Source organism: Erinaceus europaeus, chromosome 10 (assembly GCF_950295315.1).
Source record: "Erinaceus europaeus chromosome 10, mEriEur2.1, whole genome shotgun sequence".
In the NCBI taxonomy this organism is placed as follows: domain Eukaryota; kingdom Metazoa; phylum Chordata; class Mammalia; order Eulipotyphla; family Erinaceidae; genus Erinaceus; species Erinaceus europaeus.
Genome location: NC_080171.1, coordinates 112,815,174 through 112,839,257, shown reverse-complemented (window position 1 = coordinate 112,839,257; position 24,084 = coordinate 112,815,174). Strand labels below are relative to the sequence as shown.

General features: G+C 42.6%; 1 protein-coding gene and 1 long non-coding RNA gene across 2 annotated transcripts in view; both read right to left on the bottom strand.

The window, feature by feature from the left end:
- Positions 1–24,084, bottom strand: part of LOC132540788 (uncharacterized) — a 496,709-nt gene that overhangs the window by 297,004 nt on the left and 175,621 nt on the right. The window lies entirely within an intron of this gene.
- SHC3 (SHC adaptor protein 3) overlaps positions 1–24,084 on the bottom strand; it is a 134,305-nt gene that overhangs the window by 9,056 nt on the left and 101,165 nt on the right. The window contains exons 9-13 of the mRNA XM_060200541.1: positions 21,449–21,575; positions 14,459–14,609; positions 13,321–13,408; positions 10,017–10,175; positions 5,816–6,111 (exon numbers count right to left, since the gene is read on the bottom strand). Of these exons, the coding sequence (XP_060056524.1) occupies positions 5,816–6,111; positions 10,017–10,175; positions 13,321–13,408; positions 14,459–14,609; positions 21,449–21,575 (821 nt within the window). The remainder of the gene's footprint in view (positions 1–5,815; positions 6,112–10,016; positions 10,176–13,320; positions 13,409–14,458; positions 14,610–21,448; positions 21,576–24,084) is intronic.

The window sequence follows — 24,084 nt, the reverse complement described above, 5'->3', positions numbered from 1 at the left end:
GGAATGAGCAACAAAAAGAAAAACGAATGAACTTCATCTAAATTAAAACTTTTTTAAAAAATGTTTATTTATTCCCTTTTGTTTCCCTTGTTGTTTTTTTATTGTAGTTATTATTGTTGTTATTGATGTTGTCATTATTGGATAGACAGAGAGAAATGGGAGAGAGGAAGGGAAGACAGGGAGGGGGAGAAAAAGACACTTGCAGAACTGCTTCACCACCTGTGAAGTGAACTCCCTGCAGGTGGAGAGCCGGGGGCTTGAACCGGGATCCTTACACTGGTCCTTGGGCTTTGCACTACCTGCGCTTAACCCACTGCACTACCGCACAACTCCCCAAATTAAAACCCTTATGCTCAAATGACACCATCAAGAAAAACGAAAGAACAGCCAACATAATGGGGGAAGTGTCTGCAAAATCATGTATCTGATGAGAGATTTATATTTAGAATGTATAAAGAGATCTCACAAATCTATAACAAAAGACAAATAACCCAATTTTAAAGTGCACAATAGAGGTTTTGGATGGCAGTAGAGTGGGAAGAACCAGGAATCCATCTCCCCATCCAGACAGCTATTACACAGAAAGGATCTTTTCAATCTATTTTGGGACAGAGTCTATTGAATACTTGCAAAATTATGGGGTCGGGGGAGAGGGCTTGGAAGGTAAACTGTGGTTAATTCAGGTCAATTAAAGCTATTAGCTTAGCAGTAGTTGCTCATAACCCCACACTCCCCAGTTCACAGTTCCATGGCATGCTGAAGCAGTCTGCACATATCTTTAAGCACTAGGACAGGCAAAAAGGACACTGTTGTCCAAACGCCAGGAACAACGTGATCTCCTCTGACCACAGAGGCGCAGACAAGAAAGGCAGTAGCAACTGCTGTCCAGAACCCTACCTCATTGTTGTGAATCCTTTCCCATCTTCCTGAAGTAACTTAAAAGGACCAAATCCCTATCAAACCACAACAACAAAAAATCCCTACAGTCTTAGCACAGGAAATACAGCCCAGGGTGATAAGAATAGGGCTTCATGAAGTGGAGGGGTTGGGAGCTCTGGCTTTCCTTATCCTCAACAAAATCCTAATAGATGCAGAGTGTTTGGATGGTTGTCTTTGGTGACTAAGACAGAAGCCCCAGTAGGTGTTTCAAATGTGCTTTTAATACGCTGCATTGATGAAGGCCAGCTGGGGACATGGTGGCAGCTGAATCAAACGCAAACAGAAGGCCTACTTCTCTGTGCTGACACATCAAGGGCAGCCAGATGAACCAGTGGTAAGTGACTGAAGGGATGCTTTTAGATACGAAAGGGCTGACTGCATGACTGAAGATAGAGAAAAGAGAAGAAGAAAATGGGGGCCAGGTGGTGGTGTGCCTGGTTAAGTGCTCACATAACAGTGCAAGGACCCACCTTCAAGGGGGAAGCTTTGTAAGTGGTGAAGCAGAGCTGAGGGTGTCTCTCTGTCTCTCTCCTTCTATATCTCCCTCTCACTTCTCAACTTCTCTCTGTCTCTATCCAATAATAAGTAAATAAATAAGTAAATATTTTAAAAGAGTGAGAGAGAGATACACAGACAGACAGACAGAGAAAAGTGTACTCTGACACCATCATCCCAGCAATATCTTTTGTCTACTTGCATGTTAGCTATTGGGCTCAGGCAAAAAATTACTAAAGTCATGGGCCACATGGAACATACCAAAAACAGACTTCCTAGCTTCTTCCCACATGAAGACCCCTAGTTTCATCTGCTCTGAGTTCCTGTTTATTGAACGATTGGCTTCATATCTTACCACCTTTCAGCCACCAAGTTGCAAATGTTACCATGACACTATCCTGACCTCCCTGGATAGACAGCCTCACCAGTATGTCCTGGAACCTCACCTCCAGAGTTCTACCCCACTAGGGAAAGATAGAAACAGGCTGGGGGTATGGATCCACCTGCCAATGCCCAGGTCCAGCAGAGAAGCAATTACAGAAGCCAGACCTGCCACCTTCTGCACCCCATAAAGAATTGGGGTCCGTACTCCCAGAAAGATAAAGAATAAGAAAGTTTCCAATAGAGGGGATAGGACACAGAACTTTGGTGGTAGGAACTGTATAGAATTATACCCCTGTTATCTTACAATCTTGTTAATCATTATTAAATCACTAATAAACAAAATTTTTAAAAAATTTATTTATTATTGGATAGAGATAGAATTTGAGAGGGGAGGGGTGATAGAGAAAGAGAAAGACAGAGAGACACCTGCAGCCCTGCTTCACCACTCATGAAACTTCTCTCCTGCAGGTGGGGACCAGGGGCTTGAACCTGGGACCTTGCGCACTGCCATGTGAGTGCTTAATCAGGTCGCCACCACCTGGCCCCCTAGTAAAAAAAAAAAATCAAAGAAAGAGAAAAACTAAAGGAAAATGATAAACTGAAAATGTGTGTTCATGCTGAGCAAGCCTGTTTCTTCCCGGGCACGTGCTCTCTAGGTTGGAGAGAACTCGCCCGGAGCCAACCTAGGCTGCTGCGTGGCGGAGGGATCAGGAACTCGTGCTGGGCTAGGGTGGCAGGAAAGCGAGAGACTCTGGGACTCACGGACCAGGAACGCAATCCAATCTTTTTAATCAGAAAAGAAGATTCTTTTATACTGGCCAAGAAGGAAGTGGTAGGGTGGAAAACAGGATGTGGCTAGGAGAGGGGGCGGAGTGAAAAGAGAGCGAACCAATGGGGATTAAACCAGTGGGGATCTAACCAGTGGGGATTAAACTAATGCCCTGCAGGCAGGGTGGGTCTCAGGTAAAACAGTGATTATGTAAATAGACCACAGCGTTAAGCAATGGAGCAGGGGAAGCTGGCGTGATGGATAGAAACAGAAGCAGAATTAGCCAAAGGAGAAATGATGACCAACATGTTCAGACTCCACATCTGAGACCGATCCTACTGACCCACCACTGCTGGTCCCTTCCCAGCTGCTGGTTCAGAGTCAGTGGCTTCCAAACTATCAAGGAAGCTCACACCCTGACATGGTCATCTTGTCACTCATCTCCAGCCACCGCAGTCCCCTCATCTTGGATGATCAGCCTAGGGAGGAGTAGCACCTCGGCCAATGTAGTCTGAGGAAACTTAGAGGCAGGCTGCTTTTGTATCCTTATTTCTCTGAGCAATCCACTCTGCCTCCAACCCCCCTTCTAGTCAGAGACCAACCAATTACCATGAAAATTCAAGGAATAAATATTGAAGAGAATGTGTTCATCATCTATTCTGGTGTCCTCACAGCAAGGAAGCAACATTACATTTTTTTAATTAAGTCTCTCATTTCCATTTTCTTTCTCAGCTACGGCTGTCTTGCATAGGATCAATGAAATGAGAATTGGAGCCAGCAAAAAAGGCCCCCCCCCAAAAAAAATTAAAGAACTGTTATTAATAGGTGTAACTTTCAATTTTTCAATTTTCACAAATGTCTTTTGCAGAATCCAAGTTGCACAAAGAGCACCTCATGGAGTGAGGCCTGCAGGAACATCTGGCCGAATCACATTACCACAACTTCGTCTTCCCTTTATTTCCTGATTCATCTGGATACTGCTTTGGGGATGCATAAGATATGAGTGAGAGGCCGTATCTTTAACTCATCCTCTTGTCTATAAGGACAATGTAACAAAATGTAAATCATTTTTGGTCCATAAGATTATATAATTTGAAGGACCTAGTTTCAATCCCTGGCTCCACCATAAACCAGAGGTTTGATATAAAAATAAACCAAAAAAAAGATGGTATATCATTTAACTAAATTTTAACTCTTCATTTACAAATGCTTATTTTTTTTTTAATGGGGGTATTTATACTCTCATAGAATTGTTATCTCTTCAAGCACACGTGGCGCAAAGCACAAGAACTGGCATAAGGATCCCGGTTCGAGCCCCCGGCTCCCCACCTACAGGGGAGTCACTTCACAGGCAGTGAAGCAGGTCTGCAGATGTCTATCTTTCTCTCACCCTCTTTTTCTTCCCCATTTCTTTCTGTCCTATCTAACAATGACGACATCAATAACACCAATAATAACTACAACAACAATAAAAAAAAGGGGCAACAAAAGGGAAAATAAATAAAGATACAAAAAAGAATTGTTATCTCTTGGATAACAGTAATCAATGATAATATATACAAATGGAAAGAACCTGGAACTAATTCTGTTTATCTAGTTTATTTGGAGGGTGGGTAGTGGCACACCAGGTAGAGTTCACATGTTCCCAGGCTTTAAAGGAGCTGTGTTCAAGCCCCTGGTCCCCACCTGCAGGGAGAAAGCTTCCCAAGCAGTGAAGCAGGCTTTCAGGTGTCTCTCTTCTCTTTTTCTATCTCCTCTTACCCTCTCAATTTCTCTCTGTCCTAGCAAATAATGAAAAGATAAAAATAAAAAAATAAAGGAAAAAATAGCCACTGGGAAGTATATTCACTGTGTGTGCACCAAATCCTGGTGGCAAAAATTATGTGTATGTGTGTATAAAGCATATATGTATGTGTGTGTCGTGCCTTTTTGCATAGAAAAAATAAAATACTTCATGACTTTTCTGACAACCCAATATATATCATCCACTATATATAATAAATAATATACATATACGGAGTTTAATTTTATTCTACATCTGCCAATAGTAAGTTACCTTCTTGAATTCTCAACACCTAACCTTAAATGCCCAAGATTCATCAAGTCACTGTTTATCTAATACTTTCTTTATTTTTTTTTACATTTATTTATTTTCCCTGTTGTTGCACTTTTGTTGTTGTTGTTATTGATGTCGCTGTTGTTGGATAGGATAGAGAGAAATGGAGAGCGGACAGGAAGACAGAGAAGGGGAGAGAAAGATAGACACCTGCAGACCTGCTTCACCACCGCCTGTGAAGCGACTCCCCTGCAGCTGGGGAGCCGGGGGCTTGAACCAGGATCCTTCCGCCGGTCCTTGCGCTTAGTGCCACGTACGCTTAACCCACTGCTCTACCGCCCGACTCCCATCTAATACTTTCTTTATTCATTTACTGCATGGAGATAGAAGCTGAGATGGAAAGGGGAAGATAGAGGAGGAGAGAGACACCTGTAGCACTGCTTCACTGCTCGTGACACTTCCCCTATAGGAGAGAACCAAGGGCTTGAACCCAGCCCCTAACTAATGGTTTCTGATCATATACTGTGTGTTGGGCACTATTCTAGGAGCTGGGGAAATTACAATGTGCAAGACAGAGTTCAACTGGTGGAGAGCATACAGAGGAAAGATAAATAATCATCCGACTAGTAAACCAGTTAAGTGCACATAGTACTAAGCACAAGGATCTGAGTTTGAGCCCCCAACTCCCCACCTGTGAGGGAGGGGTCGCTTCACAAGCAGTGAAGCAGGTCTGCAGGTGTCTCCCTTGTTATCCCCTTCTCTATCTCCCCCTATCTCTGTCCTATCCAATAAAATGGAAAAAGTGGCCTCCAGGAGCAGTAGATTTGTAGTGTTGGCACCAAGCCCCAGTGATAACCCTGGAGGTAAAAATAAATAAACAAACAAATACATAAAGTGATTTGTTAAAAAGAAAAAAAAGTAAATCCCTGGGGTGACCAATGCTTTAAGGTGAACACAGATCACAGCAAGAACTACAGGGAACCCTGTGGGTTCTGTATGAGAGAAAATAATGAGGACAGACTCCTCTAGTTCACAGTAAACCTGGCTCCCTGCGAGGTAAGGAGAGCCCGCAAGCCTGACATTTAACCCACATGAGCACATGTAAGCAGAGATCCCCCCCCCCCCAATCGACAGTGCTACTCCTGTGATCTCCTACCCTGTCCTTTGCTCACCGTGCCTTCTGGGTCCACAAGGAGCAGGTGCTTGGCCTGACCATTGTGCATGCCTGTTAGAACGAAGGAGCCTGGGTTGGTGGTGCTCTTCCTGACCAGGAAGTCTCCATCTCTCTTCAGAAGGCCCTCTGCCTCCTTCCTGCTCATCTCTCCTTGGTACCAAGGCTCCCCTTTCAGCTCCTCCAGCATTGTGGCATCTGGTGCTCTGGGTGAGACAGGGCTGATGCACTCCACAGAGGCGGCCTTGCTCAGCATGGGTCCCAAAGACTGATTCTTGAGTGCATCTTCAAAAGGTTCTGCCAACAACATTTGCCAACAACAAGTCAACCCAAGGAAAGAGCAAAGAGTAAAAAGTACAATGTAAGATATACACATATATAGATATGAAGTGATCTTCTACAAGGGAAAGAAAATGACTGCCTGACAATATAGCAGGACTCATCATGACAAGCATTTGGAAGCACAGCCCAAAGCATGGCCTGACTCTGCTGAGTCTGCTTTTCCAAGATAGCTGATTACTCTTCCTTGTGCCAAGGATTTGAGCACACATCCTTTGTTTAACTGGTTAGAATGACTTCATTTTCACATGTGAGAAGAGGTCATACATATTAACCCACTATCGACTCTGTAACAGAAGCTACCCTCTTTAACAAATCTCTTCGGAACAAAACCTGTCAATTTCCAAAAGAAGGCTTTTTTTTTTTTTTTTTTAATCTCTTGTATAACCTAAACCCAGCCCACCTAATGTTTATTTCAAAATTTCCCTATGAGGCATAGAAGAACACTGCTGGGAGTCGGGTGGTAGCGCAGTGGGTTAAGCACAGGTGGCACAAAACATTAAGGGCTGGAGTAAGAATCCCAGTTCGAGCCCCCGGCTCCCCACCTGCAGGGGAGTGGCTTCACAGGCGGTGAAGCAGGTCTGTAGGTGTCTCTCTTTCCCTCCCCCTCTCTGTCTTCCCCTCCTCTCTCCATTTCTCTCTGTCCTATCCAACAACGACAACATCAATAACAATAATAACTATGACAAGAAAACAAGCACAACAAAAGGGAATAAATAAATATAGTAAATAAAATCTTTTTTTTAAAAAAAGGAACACGGTCATTTCCTGGGTGCCTTTTGTGTGGTGTGCCCGAGGCTAGCAGACATACCTGCTTTGACCTTCACTTGCTTTCCTGTGGACATGTCAGAGCAGGACGATTGCTCAGCCTTCAGAACATACTGTTGACTGCAGGCCATCGGTGATTGGCAAGACTGCTGCTCTAACAGGAACAAAGAGCAGCGGCCAAAGAAGTAGTTGGGAGTAGCTAATTCAATCTCCATTTTCAGATTAAGTATGATATATGCAAAGCAGAATTAGACTGGGTTTGGAGTATTGCATCAAAGTAAAAATCTCTAGGGTAGTGAGGGTAGATTTTCAGCTCCACTATGACACACAGACCTTTGGTGGCTGGAACAGTGTTAATACACACTATAAACTTACGGTCTTACAAATCACTGTTTAATCAACATGAGAGGGGGAAATAAATCGAATGTCTTGAACTTCTTGATGCATAGACCCCAGTTCTGAGTATATATTCCTTCAGTCTAAGCACTTAAGGTTTCATATTGGTAAACTGATTGAATTTCAACAGTGGGCTTAAATTGTTAATATATTTCTCAGACTTTTTTTTTTGAAATATGAAATCACCTACAAAAATAAATATAGAAAAAGCACTCTGAAAATCGCAGAGTGCTCATGCAAGTGGTGTTTACTTAGACCACACTGTCGGCCCCAGAGAGGAAGGCACCCAGCCCACGGTCACCGTGACCGTCTGCACCATCATTAGCATCTTGGCAACTCTGGTTCTCATTTTCCCATCTCAACACTCAGCCCCTTTAACTTTCTTCTGGATCTAGGTCCTAGGAGTCACTGGCAATTTGACTAAACCGTGAAAATTGTCTTTGCCTGAATGCAACTATTAAAAAAGCACAGTCAAATTATTGTTACTAGAGAATTGCAGAGCCCTGTTTTGTCCCTTCTCTCTCTCTTCCTTCTCCCTTTCTCCTTCTTTCTCTCTCTTGACCAGGGTTCAAAGATGAGGACCCCACGATGGTCTGGCAAGTGTTCTACAGGGTGAGCTATTTCCTGGCCCAAGTCATTATTTTTCTCTGCCACCTGGATAAGTTGTTTCCACGTGTAGATGAAGAGACTAGATCACATGACTTTTATTTATTTAATAGAATTAAACAGTAGTAATGCTACTCATAATAAAAGTGGAACTGTCTGAAATTAAATGAGCACCTAGCATATGCTGGAAAGTCATTAAAAGGGGCTGTACAGTGGTGCGACCAGTTGCGTGCACACGTTACCCTGCACAAGGACCCTGGCTCAAGCCCCTGCTTCCCACCTGCAAGACAGAAACTTCACTGAGCAGTGAAGCAGTGCTGGAGGTGTCTCCCTACCTTCCCTTCCCTATCTTCCTCCTCTTAAATTCTGTCTGTCTTATTAACCAAAAGAATGGGGGTAGGGGAGGAGAAACAAAAAGGCTATCACCAGGAGCAGTGAATTCATACAGCAAGCACCAAGTTCCAATGAAAACCCTGGTGGCAATAAAAAATAATAATAGTAATAAACCCATTAGATGTTAATCTCTTCTCCTCTCTTACCAGGCTATAAAACCCTCAAAAAATTCTAGAATGCCAGGCTTTCTGTAAGGTGTAGAAATGTTTTCAAAAGTTCTTGCCTACAATGCCCATTTTCACTAGTCAATTCGTGGATGCACTAGTTTCCCCAAACAATGTAATTAGCAGAAGGTCTGGGTTCATATCATGTGGGTCTATAAGATTTGCTTTTTCTTTATTTTTTAATTGTATTTATTTATTATTGGATGGAGACAGAGAGAAATTGAGAGGGGAGAGGGAGTTAGAGAGGGAGAAAGAGACAGACACCTGCAGCCATGTTTCACAACTCATGAAGTATCTCCCTGCAGGTAGGGACCAGAGACTTGAACATGCGTCCTTACACACTGTAATGTGTGCGCCCAACTAGGTATGCCACCACCTGTTACCCCCCCCACACACACACCCCCACATTTTTTTTTCTACCAGAGCACTTGCTCAGCTTGGCTTTTGGGGGGGGGAGATTGAACCTGGGACTTCAGATCCTCACGCATGAGAGTCTCTTTGCAGAACCATTATGCTATCTACTCCCACAGACTACAAGATTTTCCCACTATTGCCAGCATTTTATTTCATTTTTCATCCAAAATTAGTCACTACCGGGTGCTACACAAGTATCATTTAAGCTCCATGACAGTGGGACCTTGTCTATCTTGTTTTCCTGTACATCCTTGCAAGTGTACTGATATTTGGTGTGTGGTCAATATTAGATGGGAAGTGGTAGAGTGGAAAATGAGACAAAAAGTAAGAGAGTGAGCATTACATACACACAAGGAGGTGTATTATACTGTGTGTTTGCATGCAGTCTTGTTCAATAGACTAAGAACCGTGGGGAGACAGGATCATGCCACTTTATCTGGCTCTCTTTAGTGACACTTTGCTGTTTGGTACACAAGAGCTAGTTAATATTTAGAAGAATAGATAAATGAGTCTATTTATGTGCCTGGTTTGTTTCAATATATTTTTTAATTTTTTTATATTTATTTATTTTTCCTTTTGTTGCCCTTGTTTGTTGTTTAGTTATTATTGTTGTTATTGTTGTCGTCATTGTTGTTGGATAAGACAGAGAGAAATGGAGAGAGGAGGGGAAGACAGAGAGGAGGAGAGAAAGATAGACACCTGCAGACCTGCTTTACCGCCTGTGAAGCGACTCCCCTTCAGGTGGGGAGCCGGGGGCTCGAACCGGAATCCTTAGGCCGATCCTTATGCTTTGCGCCACATGCACTTAATCCGCTGCGCTACCTCCCGACTCCCGACTCCCTTTTCAAAATATTTTTTTAAATATTCAAAAAAAATCAAAGCAGGTCCAAAATGAGATATCAATCCCTTTGTCTCTTGACTGCACCAAGCAAGGGGTGACACTGACCCAGTTCAAAGTCTCAGAAAAGTCTAACCGTGGCTCAGAAAAGTACCGCTAGCCAACCCTGGTCATTCAGTCCCTGTGAATAGAAATGTCAGTAGCAGCACAGAGTTAAAATAAAAGGCAGTGTTCAGAGAAACCTCAGAAGAGAAAGAAGAGCCCAGTGGCAAATGGAAACGCACTCATGTCAAAGAGGTCTTTGCGCAGACTGCTCTCTGTGCTGCTGCTTGAGGAAAACAGGGCCTGCGGTGCAAAGCACTGGGTGTTGACATAGGTGGGGGCTTCTCCTCCAATAGTCAGGCTGGATTTCCCTTCGGGCATGCTGTAGATGTCCAAGGAACCTACAACAAGAAAACAAATCCTCTTTTATCCTCTTTTCTCTTACAGCGGAATCTTGACTCAAGCATCTGTTGCTAAGTCACCCAATGTTTTGCAGACAAAAATCTATTTTTTTTTTCCTCCCTGAGAAATTCCTTCCTTTTTCTGACCTGATCACACACACACAGCTCTCTTCTGGTTATATTTTCCAGTCCTTCATGTCAGAATGGAGCCTTCCAGCTCACCCCAGGGACACCCACCATCCTGAGGGGGGCTTAGCAGGACTCGGTGTCCCTGACCTGGACTCACCTGTAGCAGAAGTTCCTCACCTTCTTCACTAAGACTTGAGATCAAATAACTGAGCCTGTGAATGGCAGCCCTTATTATAATGGCTTTGTCTTTTACATTTAAAGAAATGCTTTATAAATTGTCCATTCTAGCAAGATAATACAACATAAATCCCTATTTTAAAAAGCTACTTCCTAGTGAAGTAACCACCCCTAAAATGCAGCAGCCTGTGCCCTCAGGGCCTTTCCCACTAGTCCAGCACAGGCCAAGGTGGGATCAGGATCTGACATTGCTCAGGTTGCAGTCCAGTTCCAAGAACATGGCATCTGGCGTCTCTCTCTCACACAAGCATATCTTCAGGACTAAAGCATAAAGGTCTCTGGAGAGAGCTTACATTCACACTTTTCCACTCCACACTGCAGGGGATAGGATTCTGGAGCCATTCAATCTGGCAAGAATCAGTTGAGGGGTCTGTAGGAGACTTTGTCCAAAGGATATGTGTGTGTGTGTGTGTGTGTGTGTGTGTGTGTGTGTGTGTGTGTGTGTGTGTGTGTGTGTGTCGGAGTAAGAGGGGCAGCACAGTACTATCCCTGGTTTACAAGCATGGGAATGTAATTTCCTTCTAAAATTCTTCTGTGGAGAAACTTCCACAAAGTCCTGCTCCATCTCATTATTCCCAGCCTGACTCCTACTTTCCCAGGTCACCCTTGGGTTATGTGTCCTGGCTTAGCAATGGCTTGTTTGCAGTTCACACTTGCGTGTGTAACCCAGGAAGTAAGTTTGCAAAAAGAACTGTACACACTGATTAAAGGGAGAGGATCAAAAAGTCCAGTGAGTCATCTGGTGCTTCTGTTAGGACTCGATTTATTGAAGGGGCCTTTACTGATGGTCCCTCCCCTGGGCAGGTGGGGGTACCACATGTGGGCACCAGAGCACATTTCCATTTCGGAAGGAGCTGCAGTTGGTAAATGAACAAGGGGCATTCTTACTTGTTCCAGGGAAAAACAAACAGACTAATCGCCTCCAAACAAGAACTTGAAACTTATAGAGTAGTGAGTGACATTTAGCAGACCAGAAATGTCCCAAGCCTTATTTGTCCTAATGAATTTCTTAGGTGGGCTAATCTTAACCTGGCCAGAATACCTTGAGTGACACAATAAAGACATCATTTTCAAAAGAGTAAATACCTAACCTAGCCTGCATGTCTTTCTTAGCTTTTAGCAGCCGTGTTATGTCTGTGTCCACATATGCTATAGAAACACCCAGAAAGGCAGGTAGAAGAGAGATGAAAGCAGTGGGAATATGTCTCTGGCAATTTTGGTTTTGTTGTTGTTGTTGTTTGCTTGTTTGTCTCCAGGATTATTGCTGGCTCACTACTGGCACTACTGGCAGGTTTTTTTTTTTTCTTTTCCATTTTAATGTACAGAACAGAGAGAAATTGAGAGAGATGGGGGAGATACAGGGAAAGAGAGGGGCCTGGTGGTGGCACACCTGGCTAATCCCACACATTACAGTGTGCAAGGACCTGGGTTCAAGCCCCTGGTCCCTACCTGCAGGGGAAAAGCTTCATGAGCAGTGAAGCAAGGCTGCAGGTGTCTCTCTGTCTCTTTCCCTCTCTATGTCCCCCTCCCTTCTTAAGTTTTCTCTGTCTCTATTCAATAATAAATAAAAATTTTGAAAGAGAGAGAGAAAGACAGACAGACACCTGCAGACCTGCTTCATCGCTTGTGAATCTTCACCTCATCAGACCTTTGCACGAGTCCTAAGTACTATGTGTGCTTAACTGGGTGCACCACTGCCCAGTCCCCTCTCTGGCAATGTTGTGACGTGGATTTATTATTTCCATCCTATTTTTGAGGACAAGTCACGTGGTACTTCTGCTGAGACCTGACTTACTGACGGGGCCTCACGGATGTTGTTCTTTCATCTGAGGCCTGTGAGACACAACATCCTCCACAAAGAAGACATCTAAGATATATGCTCTCATTTACTTTCTGACACAAATGGCTGCAATGAAGGTAGAAGCTTCCATGTCAGAGGAGTAAACAGTTAGATTTAGGTATGTGGACATATAAATTTGATCTTCATTGACTTGCTGCCTCAGACCTTCCCTTCAGAGTTAAGACACCAGAGCTTCAGAGTTATTGGAAGAGTCATGGAAATGTTTCATGAGGAAAAATGCTTCATAATGAAAGGATACTTTTGAAAATACAGGTGTGTGTGTGTGCGTGTGTGTGTGTGTGTGTGTGTGTAACTGTCTAGACTACAAATGTGAGTTTATAATGAGTCATTAAATCTTAGTCATGTCTGAACTGTCTCTAACATGGATGCAGGTACATGCTAACAGTTTGACACAATGTGAGAGTGTTGTGAGCACCTGGTTAAGTGCACATGTTACAATGCACAAGGACCCAGGTTCAAGCTCCCGATTCCCACCTGCAGGGAGAAAGCTTTGCTAGTGATGAAGCAAGGATGCAGGTGTCTCTCTGTCTCTCTCCCTATCTCCCCATTCCTTTCAATTTCTGGCTGTCTCTATCCAAAACAAACCAACAAAAAACAAATAAGTGGTCCAGGAGGTGACACAGTGGATAAAGCATTGGATTCTTAACCATGAGGTCCCAAGTTCGATCCCCGGCAGCACATGTACCAGAGTGATGTCTGGTTCTTTCTCTCCTCCTATCTCTCTCAGGAATGCATAAATAAATTCTTTAAAAAAACAAAAAACCAAATAAACAAACAAAAACAATGTGGAAGTATCCTCCCATATACCCAGGACCTGTGAGGGCCTAGTGCCCTACAGTATCTCTGTACCTACCCTCCGGAAGAGCACAGTACTCTTGTATTTTTAATGTCTCTGGCCCACCTCCTCATGCCTCTCACCTTGCCTAAAAGGTGTTTGCTGCCAGTCTTCGCCAAATGCTTCTCCTAAGTGTCTCCCCTGGTAGTAAGTTTGCTCTTTTCCTGCAAACTATAGACACACGTAAATACACAAAGAGAAAAAAAAATTACTCCTTTCTAATGTCCCCAACTCCAGAAGCCATAATATAGTAAAGGAGACCACTACGTGGGTGGGTTCATTGCATCCTAATTACACCCAAGCTTCCCTCTGTGTCGTATGATGGGCATGAGAATTTGAGACGTTTGTGTAGGTGTGAGGAGAGCATCACATCTCATCAGAACTGCACAAGCACCCCTCTTTTCATTATCTGGCTCCTCTCCACACAAACCTTCCCTAAATATGACCATGAATTGACTCCTCTACAAGCAAAGGCATCAGTCAACATGCCCCCCAATGAATGCCAGCTGCAGAGGATTTAAGATTTTGAACACAGCTCTATGCAGCACACACTACAGCTCACTCAGCCACTGGCATCTGTGTCAGAGCTGTGGACACTTGATTACAATGTTGTTTTGCAACTTTTGTTGGGATGCTAATCATTCACATAAATCAGGTGATAATATATATTCTCCAGAGCAAAACAGAGACATAATACTCTAGGAAAAAAAGTTGCCTTTCTGGCTAAAATGCTAACACAGCAGTATCACATAGAATTTGAACGCTCAAGGTTCCAGGCACCACTAATTACTGGACCTCAGATTCGGTTTGGGGTGGGGGTAAGGGGAGGCATTTTGAATTAGAGGGGAAAATAATAGACATGGGTAAAAATAGAGGGGGAAATACATCATTTTAAAGGTATATATCTGCCCCTCTTGCACCCCTGAGAACCCAAAAATCCTGAGGCCTTTCAAGAGTCTCAAACTCTCTCTTCTGCTCATTAAGATCACAGTATAATGTAATTTGTCCTGAGATGGAGAGGGGACCACAAATTTCAGGAAGCACAATGTAATTCCAAGTCATTTGGCTAACATGTTGTAATGTTATCTAACTTGTGAAATGCAAAGGGAGAAAGCTTGTGAGTTATTCTAGCAAAGACTGAACAAAGCACTGGTCTGAAAAATATAGCTGAAGAAAATCAACTCCAATCAGCCACCATGCGAGGAAAAAGGAATTACTTACCTGTGCTGCGTCAGGGGCCTGGGGCCTGGCTTTCACTCGAATGTCTACAAAGCTCCCTGGAGGAGGTGTCTTGCTTGGAATGCTGTTGTAGTAAGGGCGGTCTGAGGTATCCCCTTCGTCTTCTGTCCATGCTTCATCCAGACTCTGCATTCTATTAAAAAAGAATTTTCAAAGTCTTGAGCCAAGCGGCAGTTGACAATGGAGACTGACCTTTATTCTTTCTCTCCTTCTTTCTTTCTCTCTTTCTTTTCGTCCTTCCTTTCTCTTTATTTCTTTCTCTCTTTCTCTTTCTTTCTGTCTTTCTCTCCTTCCTTCCTTCCTTCCTTCCTTCCTCCCTCCCTCCCTCCCTCCCTCCCTCCCTCTCTCCCTTCTTTCTTTCTTTCTTTCCTTTCTTTCCTTCTTTCCTTTCTCTTGGTTTAGACTTGAGCAGTTTTTAACCTTTGCTGTTGATACAGGTGACAAAGGCTAGTTGATTTACTTTTTTTCCTCCTTATTTGAGCCTCACGTACCTGAGACATGTGCAGGCCAGACATTTTGTTTTTCCACTTCATTATCACTTTATTGATGAAATGTTGGTCTGCTGCGCTCTTGGTGTCACAGGAGTACATTTCCCAAGAGAGACAACTTCCCCTCCACCAAACCATCATCCTGTTCCATCACAGAGTATCAAGATCCCAACCTCTCTTTTTTTCTTTTCTTTTTTTTTTTTCTTTTCTCTTTTCTTTCCTTTTCCTTTTTTAAAATTTAGGTGCTATAATATTTATTTACTTACTTATTTATTTTCATCACTCCTGTCAAAGGTCTATAGCCCCACCCCCACCCACCATAGATAACCACTAGAGTTCTCCCAGAGGCTTAGACATAGGTTGCCATTTTGTTTTTTCACATCCCTATCCTCAAAACTCAACCAACCTTTTTTTAAAAATTTTTATTTATTTTTCCTTTTGTTGCCCTTGTTTTTTTATTGTTGTTGTAGATATTACTGTTGTTGTTATTGATGTCGTCATTGTTAGATAGGACAGAGAGAAATGGAGAGAGGTGGGGAAGACAGAGGGGGAAAGAAAGATAGACATCTGCAGACCTGCTTCACCGCCTGTGTGTGCTTAACCTGCTGCGCTACCGCCTGACTCCCTCAACCAACCTTTGTAATGTCTGGCCGTGGCTTCCATGTCAGAAAAGAAAGTATGGTCATTATCTCTTAGTCTTCTAGGACTTGAACTTATATGTATGAAAAACTGAGGTTCTTTCTTTTTCTTTATTTGATTTAATATTCCTGCCTTATTCACAGTTCTAGTTTTTGTAAAAAAAAAAAAAAAAGCCCAGTCATACAGAAATAAAAAGAAAAAAAAGATTTTGTTGTTGTTAGTTTGGTTTTTGGTCACCAGAGTTTTTAAAAATATTTATTTATTTATTCTCTTTTGTTGCACTTGCTGTTTTGTGTTGCAGTTATTATTGTTGTCTTCGTTGTTGTTGGATAGGACAGAGAGAAATGGAGAGAAGAGGGGAAGACAGAGAGGGGGAGAGAAAGACAGACACCTGCAGACCTGCTTCACTGCCTGTAAAGTGACTCCCCTGCAGGTGGGGAGCCTGGGGCTCGAACCGGGATCTTTATGCCGGTCCTTGTGCTTTGCGCCACCTGCACTTAACCTGCTGTGCTACCGTCCGACTCCCTGGTCACCAGAATTTTTATAAAATTTCACCACTCTTGGCAAATTATGAATTATCTTTATTTTGTTTTTTTTTCTTTTTTATTTCTTTCACTAAAAATGAGGGGGAGGGAAAAGAAGTTTTCCTTTTGCCTGGTGGTGGTTATTTTTAAAAATTAATTATTATTATTATTATTTTGTCTTTGTAGTGGCTGGGGCTGGAACCTGAGTTCTTTCACATGGTAGAGTGTGTGAGCTATCTTCTGCCCCCTAGGAAAAAGCCTTTCATATTTATTTATTATTTTATTTTATTTTACTTATTTTGGATAGAGACAGAGAGAAGTTGAGAAGGATGGGGAGATAGTGAGGGTGAGAGACACTTGCAGCCTTGCTTCACCACTTCTAAAGCTTTCCCCCTGCAGGTGGGGACTAGGGGCTTGAACCCTGGCTCTTATGCACTGTAATGTACCCTGCACACTCAACCAGGTACACCACAACCTGCCCCCCCTTTAAATTTATTGTTTATCTTGTCAGAGCACTGTTCAGTTCTGGCTTATGGCAGTGCTGGGGACTGAACAGGAAATAAGCTTTTTGAAAATTATTTTATCCTAAACAAGTATGTTTTATTTACAATGTACTCCTTAATTAGGAAAGAATTAACTTGTATGTAAGGAAAGCAGATGCATTTCATAAATTATGCAACTTACCAAAAGTAAAACCAATCAAAAGAGCAAAGGCTCAATGAAAAATAAAGAAAGCAGTAGAGTAAGGACCCATGAAAAATCTCTTCTCTCTCCCTCTCTCTCTCTCTCTCTCTCTTTTTCCACCAGGGTTATCAATGGAACTCAGTGCCAGTACCACAAATCCACTGCTCCTAGAGATCATATTGTTCCCTTTTTCCCCTCTCTTAATTTGACAGGAAAGGGGGAAATTGAGAAGGGAGAAGGGAGTGGGGACAGAGAGCGAGAAAGTAGCTGCCTGCAGCACTGCTTCACCAACTGTAAATAGGAATTTGAGCCCATGTCCTTGTGCATGGTAACATGTGCGCTCAACCCAGTGCACCACTGATCAGCCCCACATGTCTTTTTCTCAAGAGTAACAAGAATCAACTTTTCAGAACCCTAGAAATGAGCCAGATGCTTGCAAGAACCTAAGGAGTATTTATCACATACAGAGAAAAAATAAAGAGTTGTAAAAACATATTTGTATCAGAGACCAGGTGATGGTGCGCCTGGTTAAGTGCACACACTACAGTGTGTAAGGACCCAGGTTCAAGCCCCTGGTCCCCACTGGCGGGGGAGAGCTTTATGAGTGGTGAAACAGAGTTGCAGGTCTCTATCTATCTATCTATCTATCTATCTCTAACTCTACCTCCCCTTCTCAATTTCTCTCTGTCTCTATCCATTAATAAATAAAAAATTTTAAAAAGAAAATTAAAAATATATATACTTATATCATTTTAACTTTTCATCTCTGCAGAAGCCCTCTAGAGTACAACCATCCCACAATCACAGTGAAAAAAACAGCAACCTAATACTCTGGGAAGAGGGAAAAACGGCATCTAAACTCCATGAATGTCTCATTCCTGAGAATAGTCATTGTAGGTCTCAGCTGCTCCATTCCACAGAATACCTCACTTCCAAGGCCATCTTTCCATAATCTAATTGACAGTCTTCCTGTGGGGAGGCGGAAATAGCATCATTCTTAGGGACATTAGTCAAAAGCAATTAGAGGCAGTTGCCAAACACTCTGTTTCCCTGAGGAAGTGAGTAACATTTAGAAGGTGAAAAATAAGTTCATCAAATGTTTAAAAGCAAAAGTTGGAAATAGGATGTCTAAAAAAATATCACTAAGCCTCAACACCTTTCTAGAAATCTAGAAGTTCAAATAAACACATGGGGATATGTCCATGGCCCTGACTATGTCTGCTCATAAAAATATGAAGAAGGGGAGTTGGGAGGTAGCGCAGCGGGTTAAGTGTACATGGTGCGAAGCGTAAGGACCCACTGGAGGTTCCCGGTTTGAGCCCCGGCTCCCCACCTGCAGGGGGTCACTTCACGAGAGCTGAAACAGGTCTGAAAATGTCTTATCTTTCTCTCCCCCTTTCTGTCTTCCCCTCCTCTCTCCATTTCTCTGTCCTATCCAACAATAATAATAATAACCACAACAACGATAAAACAACAAGGGCAACAAAAGGAAAAAAAGTAGCCTCCAGGAGCAGTGGATTCGTGGTGCAGGCACCGAGCCCCAGCAATAACCCTCCCTGGAGGCAAATAAAAAAAAGAAAAGAAAGAAAAAGAAAAAAGAAAAATGTGAAGAAGACTATTTTTTGAAAAAACATTGTAAAATTGCAAATCAACCCCCTTGCAGGTGGGGAGCCAGGGGCTCAAAGTGGGATCCTTGTATGGGTCCTTGTGCTTAGTACTATGTGCACATAACCCGGTGTGTGCCACTGCCCAGCCCTCTAAGAAGACTAATTTCTTATCTCTGGCTATCCTTTAAACCGGCACAAACTGGCAATAAAGATTAAATCAGAGTTATTAACTGCCTGAGTGTTAGCTGAGGAGTGTCCCAACACATACAAAGAATATCTCAGCAAAGACTAAGAAGTAGAATTTCTAGGTGCTTAATAAAATCTCTCTCCAGGCAGGCTGGGAGCATGGATCGACCAGTCAACACCCATGTTCAGCAGGGAAGCAATTACAGAAGCCAGACCTTCCACCTTCGGCATCCCACAATGACCCTGGGTTCATACTCCCAGAGGGTTAAAGAATAGGAAAGCTATCAGGGGAAGGGATGGGATACGGAGATCTGGTGGTAGGAACTGTGTGGAGTTGTACCCCTCTTATCCTATGGTTTTGTTAATATCTCCTTTTTAAAATAAATAAAAAATTAAAATAAAAAATAAATAAAATAAATAAAATCTCTCTCCAATCACTAACTGACTAAGAAAACCAAAAAATGTTTTCAGTGGCCATATATGACAAATAACACAAGGGTTATTGAGCTAGTTTTTAAAAAACCACAACTTGAGGAAAGGAGGAATCTGACTTCCAGAGTTGGTATATTATGTTACTTAAATTTTCCACTTCCAACAAAAAATTATGAGACATAAAAAAATAATAAAAACCACTACAAGGAAATATGACTCATACACAAGGGGAAAAAGTACTCAATAGAAAGTGTCCCTGAGGAAACTTACATTTTCACTAAGGAGATAAGCAACATAGCTATTTTTAATATGGTCAACGAACCAGTGGAATACAATTGTTACTCCACAAATAAATCCATACATATATGATCAAGTGATTTCAATGAGGTTGCCAAAGATAAATAATTCAATTGTTAAAATAACAATCTTTTCTACAACTGATTATGAGACTAGACAACTATATGTGATAAAAAAAAATAATAGAGTTGAGCCCTTGCCTCACACAATACATAAAAATAACTGAAAAAGTATTGAATGCCAGGTGGGCAGGCAGTGGTGCACCTGGTTAAGCGCACATAATACTAAGTGCAAGGACCTGCTCAAGGATCTGAGTTCAAGCCCCCACTCATCACCTGAAGGGGGAAGCTTCATGAGAGGTGAAGATGGTCTGCAGGTGTCTATTTTCTTCTCTAGCTCCCCTTCCTCTCTCATTTTCTCTCTGTCCTATCCAATAAAATGGAAAATGACCACCAGGAGCATTGGATTCATATTCATGCACCAAGCCCTAGCAATAACTCTGAAGGCAAAAAAAAAAAAAAAAAAAAAAGACCTGAGAGTCAGAACTAAGATTTAGACAAAGATATAGGTGTAAGTTTTCATTACTGTAGATTATGAATTCTTTCATACGACACAAAAATCAAAAGCAAACAAAGGAAACTAAACTTTGCCAAAATTAAAAATAATTGTGTTCCAAAGGACACAACACTAGAAGTGAGATTAAAAAAATATTTGCTAATCATGTATCTGGAAAAAAAAAAAGACATACTACTGAGAATGTATAAACAGCTCCTGCAACTCCACAACACAATGACAAATAACTCTATTAATATTTAAGAAAACAAGATTAAGGATTTGAGCAGATATTTCTCAAGGAAATACATACACATACCTAAGACAAACACAGAAAGATACTTATATCATTTGCTGCCATGAAAATTGAGAGCACACCATACTCTCCAGGCTGGCTGTGATGAAAATGATGGAGAATAACAAGTGTTGGTTATAGAACTCGCTTCTACTGCTAGTGGGAAAGTAAAATATCAATAGTGCAGTCACTTTGGAAAAAAACTTGTCAGGCCAGGTGTGGTGCACCTGGTTAAGCGGTCACATTACAGTGCACAAGGACCTAGGTTCAAGCCCTTGGTCCCTACCTACAAGGGTTGAAACAGATTGTAAAGCAGCGATGCAGGTGTCTCTGCTCTCTCGCTCTCTCTCTCTCTCCTTTTTCCTCTCCCCCTTCCCTCTCAACTTGTTTCTGTCTCTATCATAACTACTTTTTAAAAAAATTAAATTTAAAGATCATGCAAAATGTTTTCAAGTGAATGAAAAGTAAATTTAAGAGAGCTATCATCTCATTTACAGTAAACACACCACTTCCATAAGCTTGAATTATGTCAGTTCAATCTAGGACAGGCTGTTGTATGACCAATGTGCCTGCTACTTCCTTCAGAATGCTTTAGGCTACATTTTTTTTTTATGATTAGCTAAGTATCACAATTTCTGTTTATTATTTCATCTACCATATAAAACAACTATGAAGACATACTTGGTTTTATCTGACAAGGAAAAGCAAAAAACAAATAAACCAACAAACAAAACAACAAATGCTGAGACTCAAATTGTGGCCTAGGCCCACACAGAAGACCGTTGAGTTCTTAAGATGCAAAGACCTGCACAGCAGAAGGGACGCTGGTTACCCCAAGCACAGGGCCTCATAGCCAGAGCCTCTGAAGCAGAACTTTGTCAAGCCAGAATAGCAATAGGAGTTGTGGCCTTCCTGACACAGACCTGAGGAGGCAACATATGGAAGCATCACTAGAGCACAGAGAATACATTTTTACAGCACGTTTTTGTCACCTTGGCTACCGTCACTATAGTTTCAAGAAAATGTTTTTTTTTTTTTTCCGAACATCCGGAGCATTGCCCATATGTCAGCTTCTATCTGTCAGTTTCCCAAGTCCTGGCCCAGCACCAGCCAGGTGTGCTAGAGCCCAGGGTTCCCTGTGAGTCATTCTGCATCTCAGGAGCACACCTGGGGGAGGCGATCTACTATCGTCTCCTTTAAGTATTGCAAGAGGAAAGGTCAGACAACACAGAAATGGCCATCACAAGCCATCTGACGGTGCTACTCACCGGTCATGGAGAACAGGAGCCTTGGAAGGACACTGTAAGTATTGTTTAAACCGTAGCTCAAAGGCTTGTCCAATGGAGCTGATGACATCCTGGGCCAGACCATCACAACATTCCAGAATGTGACAAGCTGTGAGAGCAAGGGACACAGGCCGATTAGAGTCAGACATGGGCATTCTCAGGCTCCCTGATTGTAAACCCTGGCTGAGACCCTGTCAGCCTTAGTAGCAAGAGAGGGATAAACAGGTACAGGCTCATGCTAACAGACCCTGACAGCTTCCCCTGCAGCTAATTCCTATGAAGGCACAGTTTCAACAAAGGGATGTGTTTCCTAAGAGCCTCTTTTCTTCAAAATTAAAGGCTCTGCCTGTGAATACATTCACATGTTTAAAGTGAAAATGGACTGCTTGTCCATGTCTCCAGTCTATAAAATATCCACTCAGAATTAAATAGGGTTTGGAAGAAAACTTTAGCACAACAAAGAATCCGATCATAACAAGAATACAGCCCTTTTCATGTACTGCGAGTCTTAAAAAAAAAATTGGCTTAAAGAGGCTGTTGTTGAAAGAGGCTTGATTTGTCTGATAGGCTTAGAGCAGGTTGCTCATTCTTAGTGGGAGGGAAGTGCCATCAACAAATGAGGCAACTTGAAGCAGTAAGAACTTTCGACTCTGAATCTAAATAAGTAGCAATTCATCAGTGTGGCTATGCCATAAACACCACCTATATCTGTTCTACTTTGAGACACGGCATTCATGCAGTTTCTCTCGCTTGCTTTAATTTTTTAAATTATTCTTTTTTAACCAGAGCACTGCTCAGCTCTGGCTTATGGTGGTGCGGGGGATTGAGACTTTGGAGCCTCAGGCATGAGAGTCTGTTTGCATAACCATTATGCTATCTCCTCCTGCCTGTAATTTCTCTTAAAAGCAGCTTGCACTAAAAAACTAAACAAAAGTTAGGAGTTTGTGGTCAGAGGTCACAATTCTCTGTGGCAGGCATCTGTCACCCAAAGAAAGTGTGCTGTCCTAGTAGATAGGTTGTGACATGACCCATGTGAAATCTTCAGAGAAAAAGGAGTGGACTGGAGACACTCAGAAGAAATATCTTACACCCCCCCACCACCACACACACACACACACACACACACACACACACACACCCCTCTGCTCTATAAGAATATCAGGAGATAGCTGTGCTTTAAGGAAGTTATTCCAGGGGATGGGGAGATGAGTTCTTGATAATGAAGTGGAGACATTTCTACAAGGGTCCTCATCCCTGCTACTATAGATGCCAAATTGTCCTCTCACTGAAGGAGAAACCATCATGCTTCCCAGAGACATCACAGCAAGAATGGACAGCATCATGACTCCCCATGAACTTGGCGACTGTTTCTCTACCAGGCTTCCTTTTGTATGCATTTTATATCCACTGATATGGTCTGGTGTCCTTGGAGCTTCTGATCCCCAGTCTCAGGAGGAGAGTGCATTCCAGGAGCACAGAGAAACCTTGCCTGAGAGCATCCTCCTCGATGCATCTCTTGGAGAAACCAGCTTAACCTTAAGTATGGCCCGGGGATTTGTACCAAGGAGATGGATGCCTCAGCTTTAGCTTTATTAGTAGTAGTACTGTCTTGTTGTATGTTGCTATTAGTATGTACTAAGAACTAATGCAGGCAGTCCTGAAGCAAGTCTACACTGAGCAGGTATTAAAGATTTGTCACTTAACTGTTGAGAATAGAAGTGCTTTTTGCCAATAGGGAATGGGGTCCAGGGCTCCTGGAAGGAGACGATACCTGCCCTCACCAGGCCTGAGCCTCCAGCCACATGCATCCTCCTCCCCATCTCCCAAGTATCAGTTCAGGTCAAGGCAAGCACTTTGGAGGAACAGAATAAAGACTGAGGAAGGGTCTAAAAAGGAAAGTTCATATTTCCACTAAGGAAAAAACAAACAAAAAACAACAACAACAAGAAAAAAAAAACATGGCACCCAACACTTAACCCGGTGAATAAGATTTCTGAAGGTTGTGGTACCAGCCACATGGCCCACTGTCTTCAACATATAAGAACTCAAAGCATGAAAGGGGCCTCTTTTTTAAGCATACTCCAGGCTAGTCACAAAAGTTAAGGCCCCTAGATGAAGAGCCCTTGCAAAGAAACCTGTCTTGACAGAGCCCATAGATGCAGAATCAAACCACAACCCAAGCTTTGAGCCCTGGCTTTCCTTGATAGACATCTTCCATGATGTGAGGCTGAAGATTCCTGGTAAACAGCCAGTATGTGTTCCAGAAAAAAATAATAATAAACATCCTGGCATTTTTCTCTGAGAATCAATAAGCAAAACTGAAGCCACCATCTAGATAACTGACTCATGATGGCCATCAAGTGGCCAAACCAGCCCTAAGACTAGTATGGAGAGCTCCTCAGGCCATGCCACTGAGGTCAGTCTCTCCCTGGGACAGGACATCTGCAAGAAGAAAGCATGACGGTCCCTAGAATCATATTTGTCAGAACTGGGACACAACCTGCACATTTTCCTCTCATGGTAAAAAGCCACTTGATCAGGATGCCAGACTAATCATAACATATCAGCCCATGGCAAAAGGCCACACCTGCCCATCGGTACAAACGACTGACCAGGCC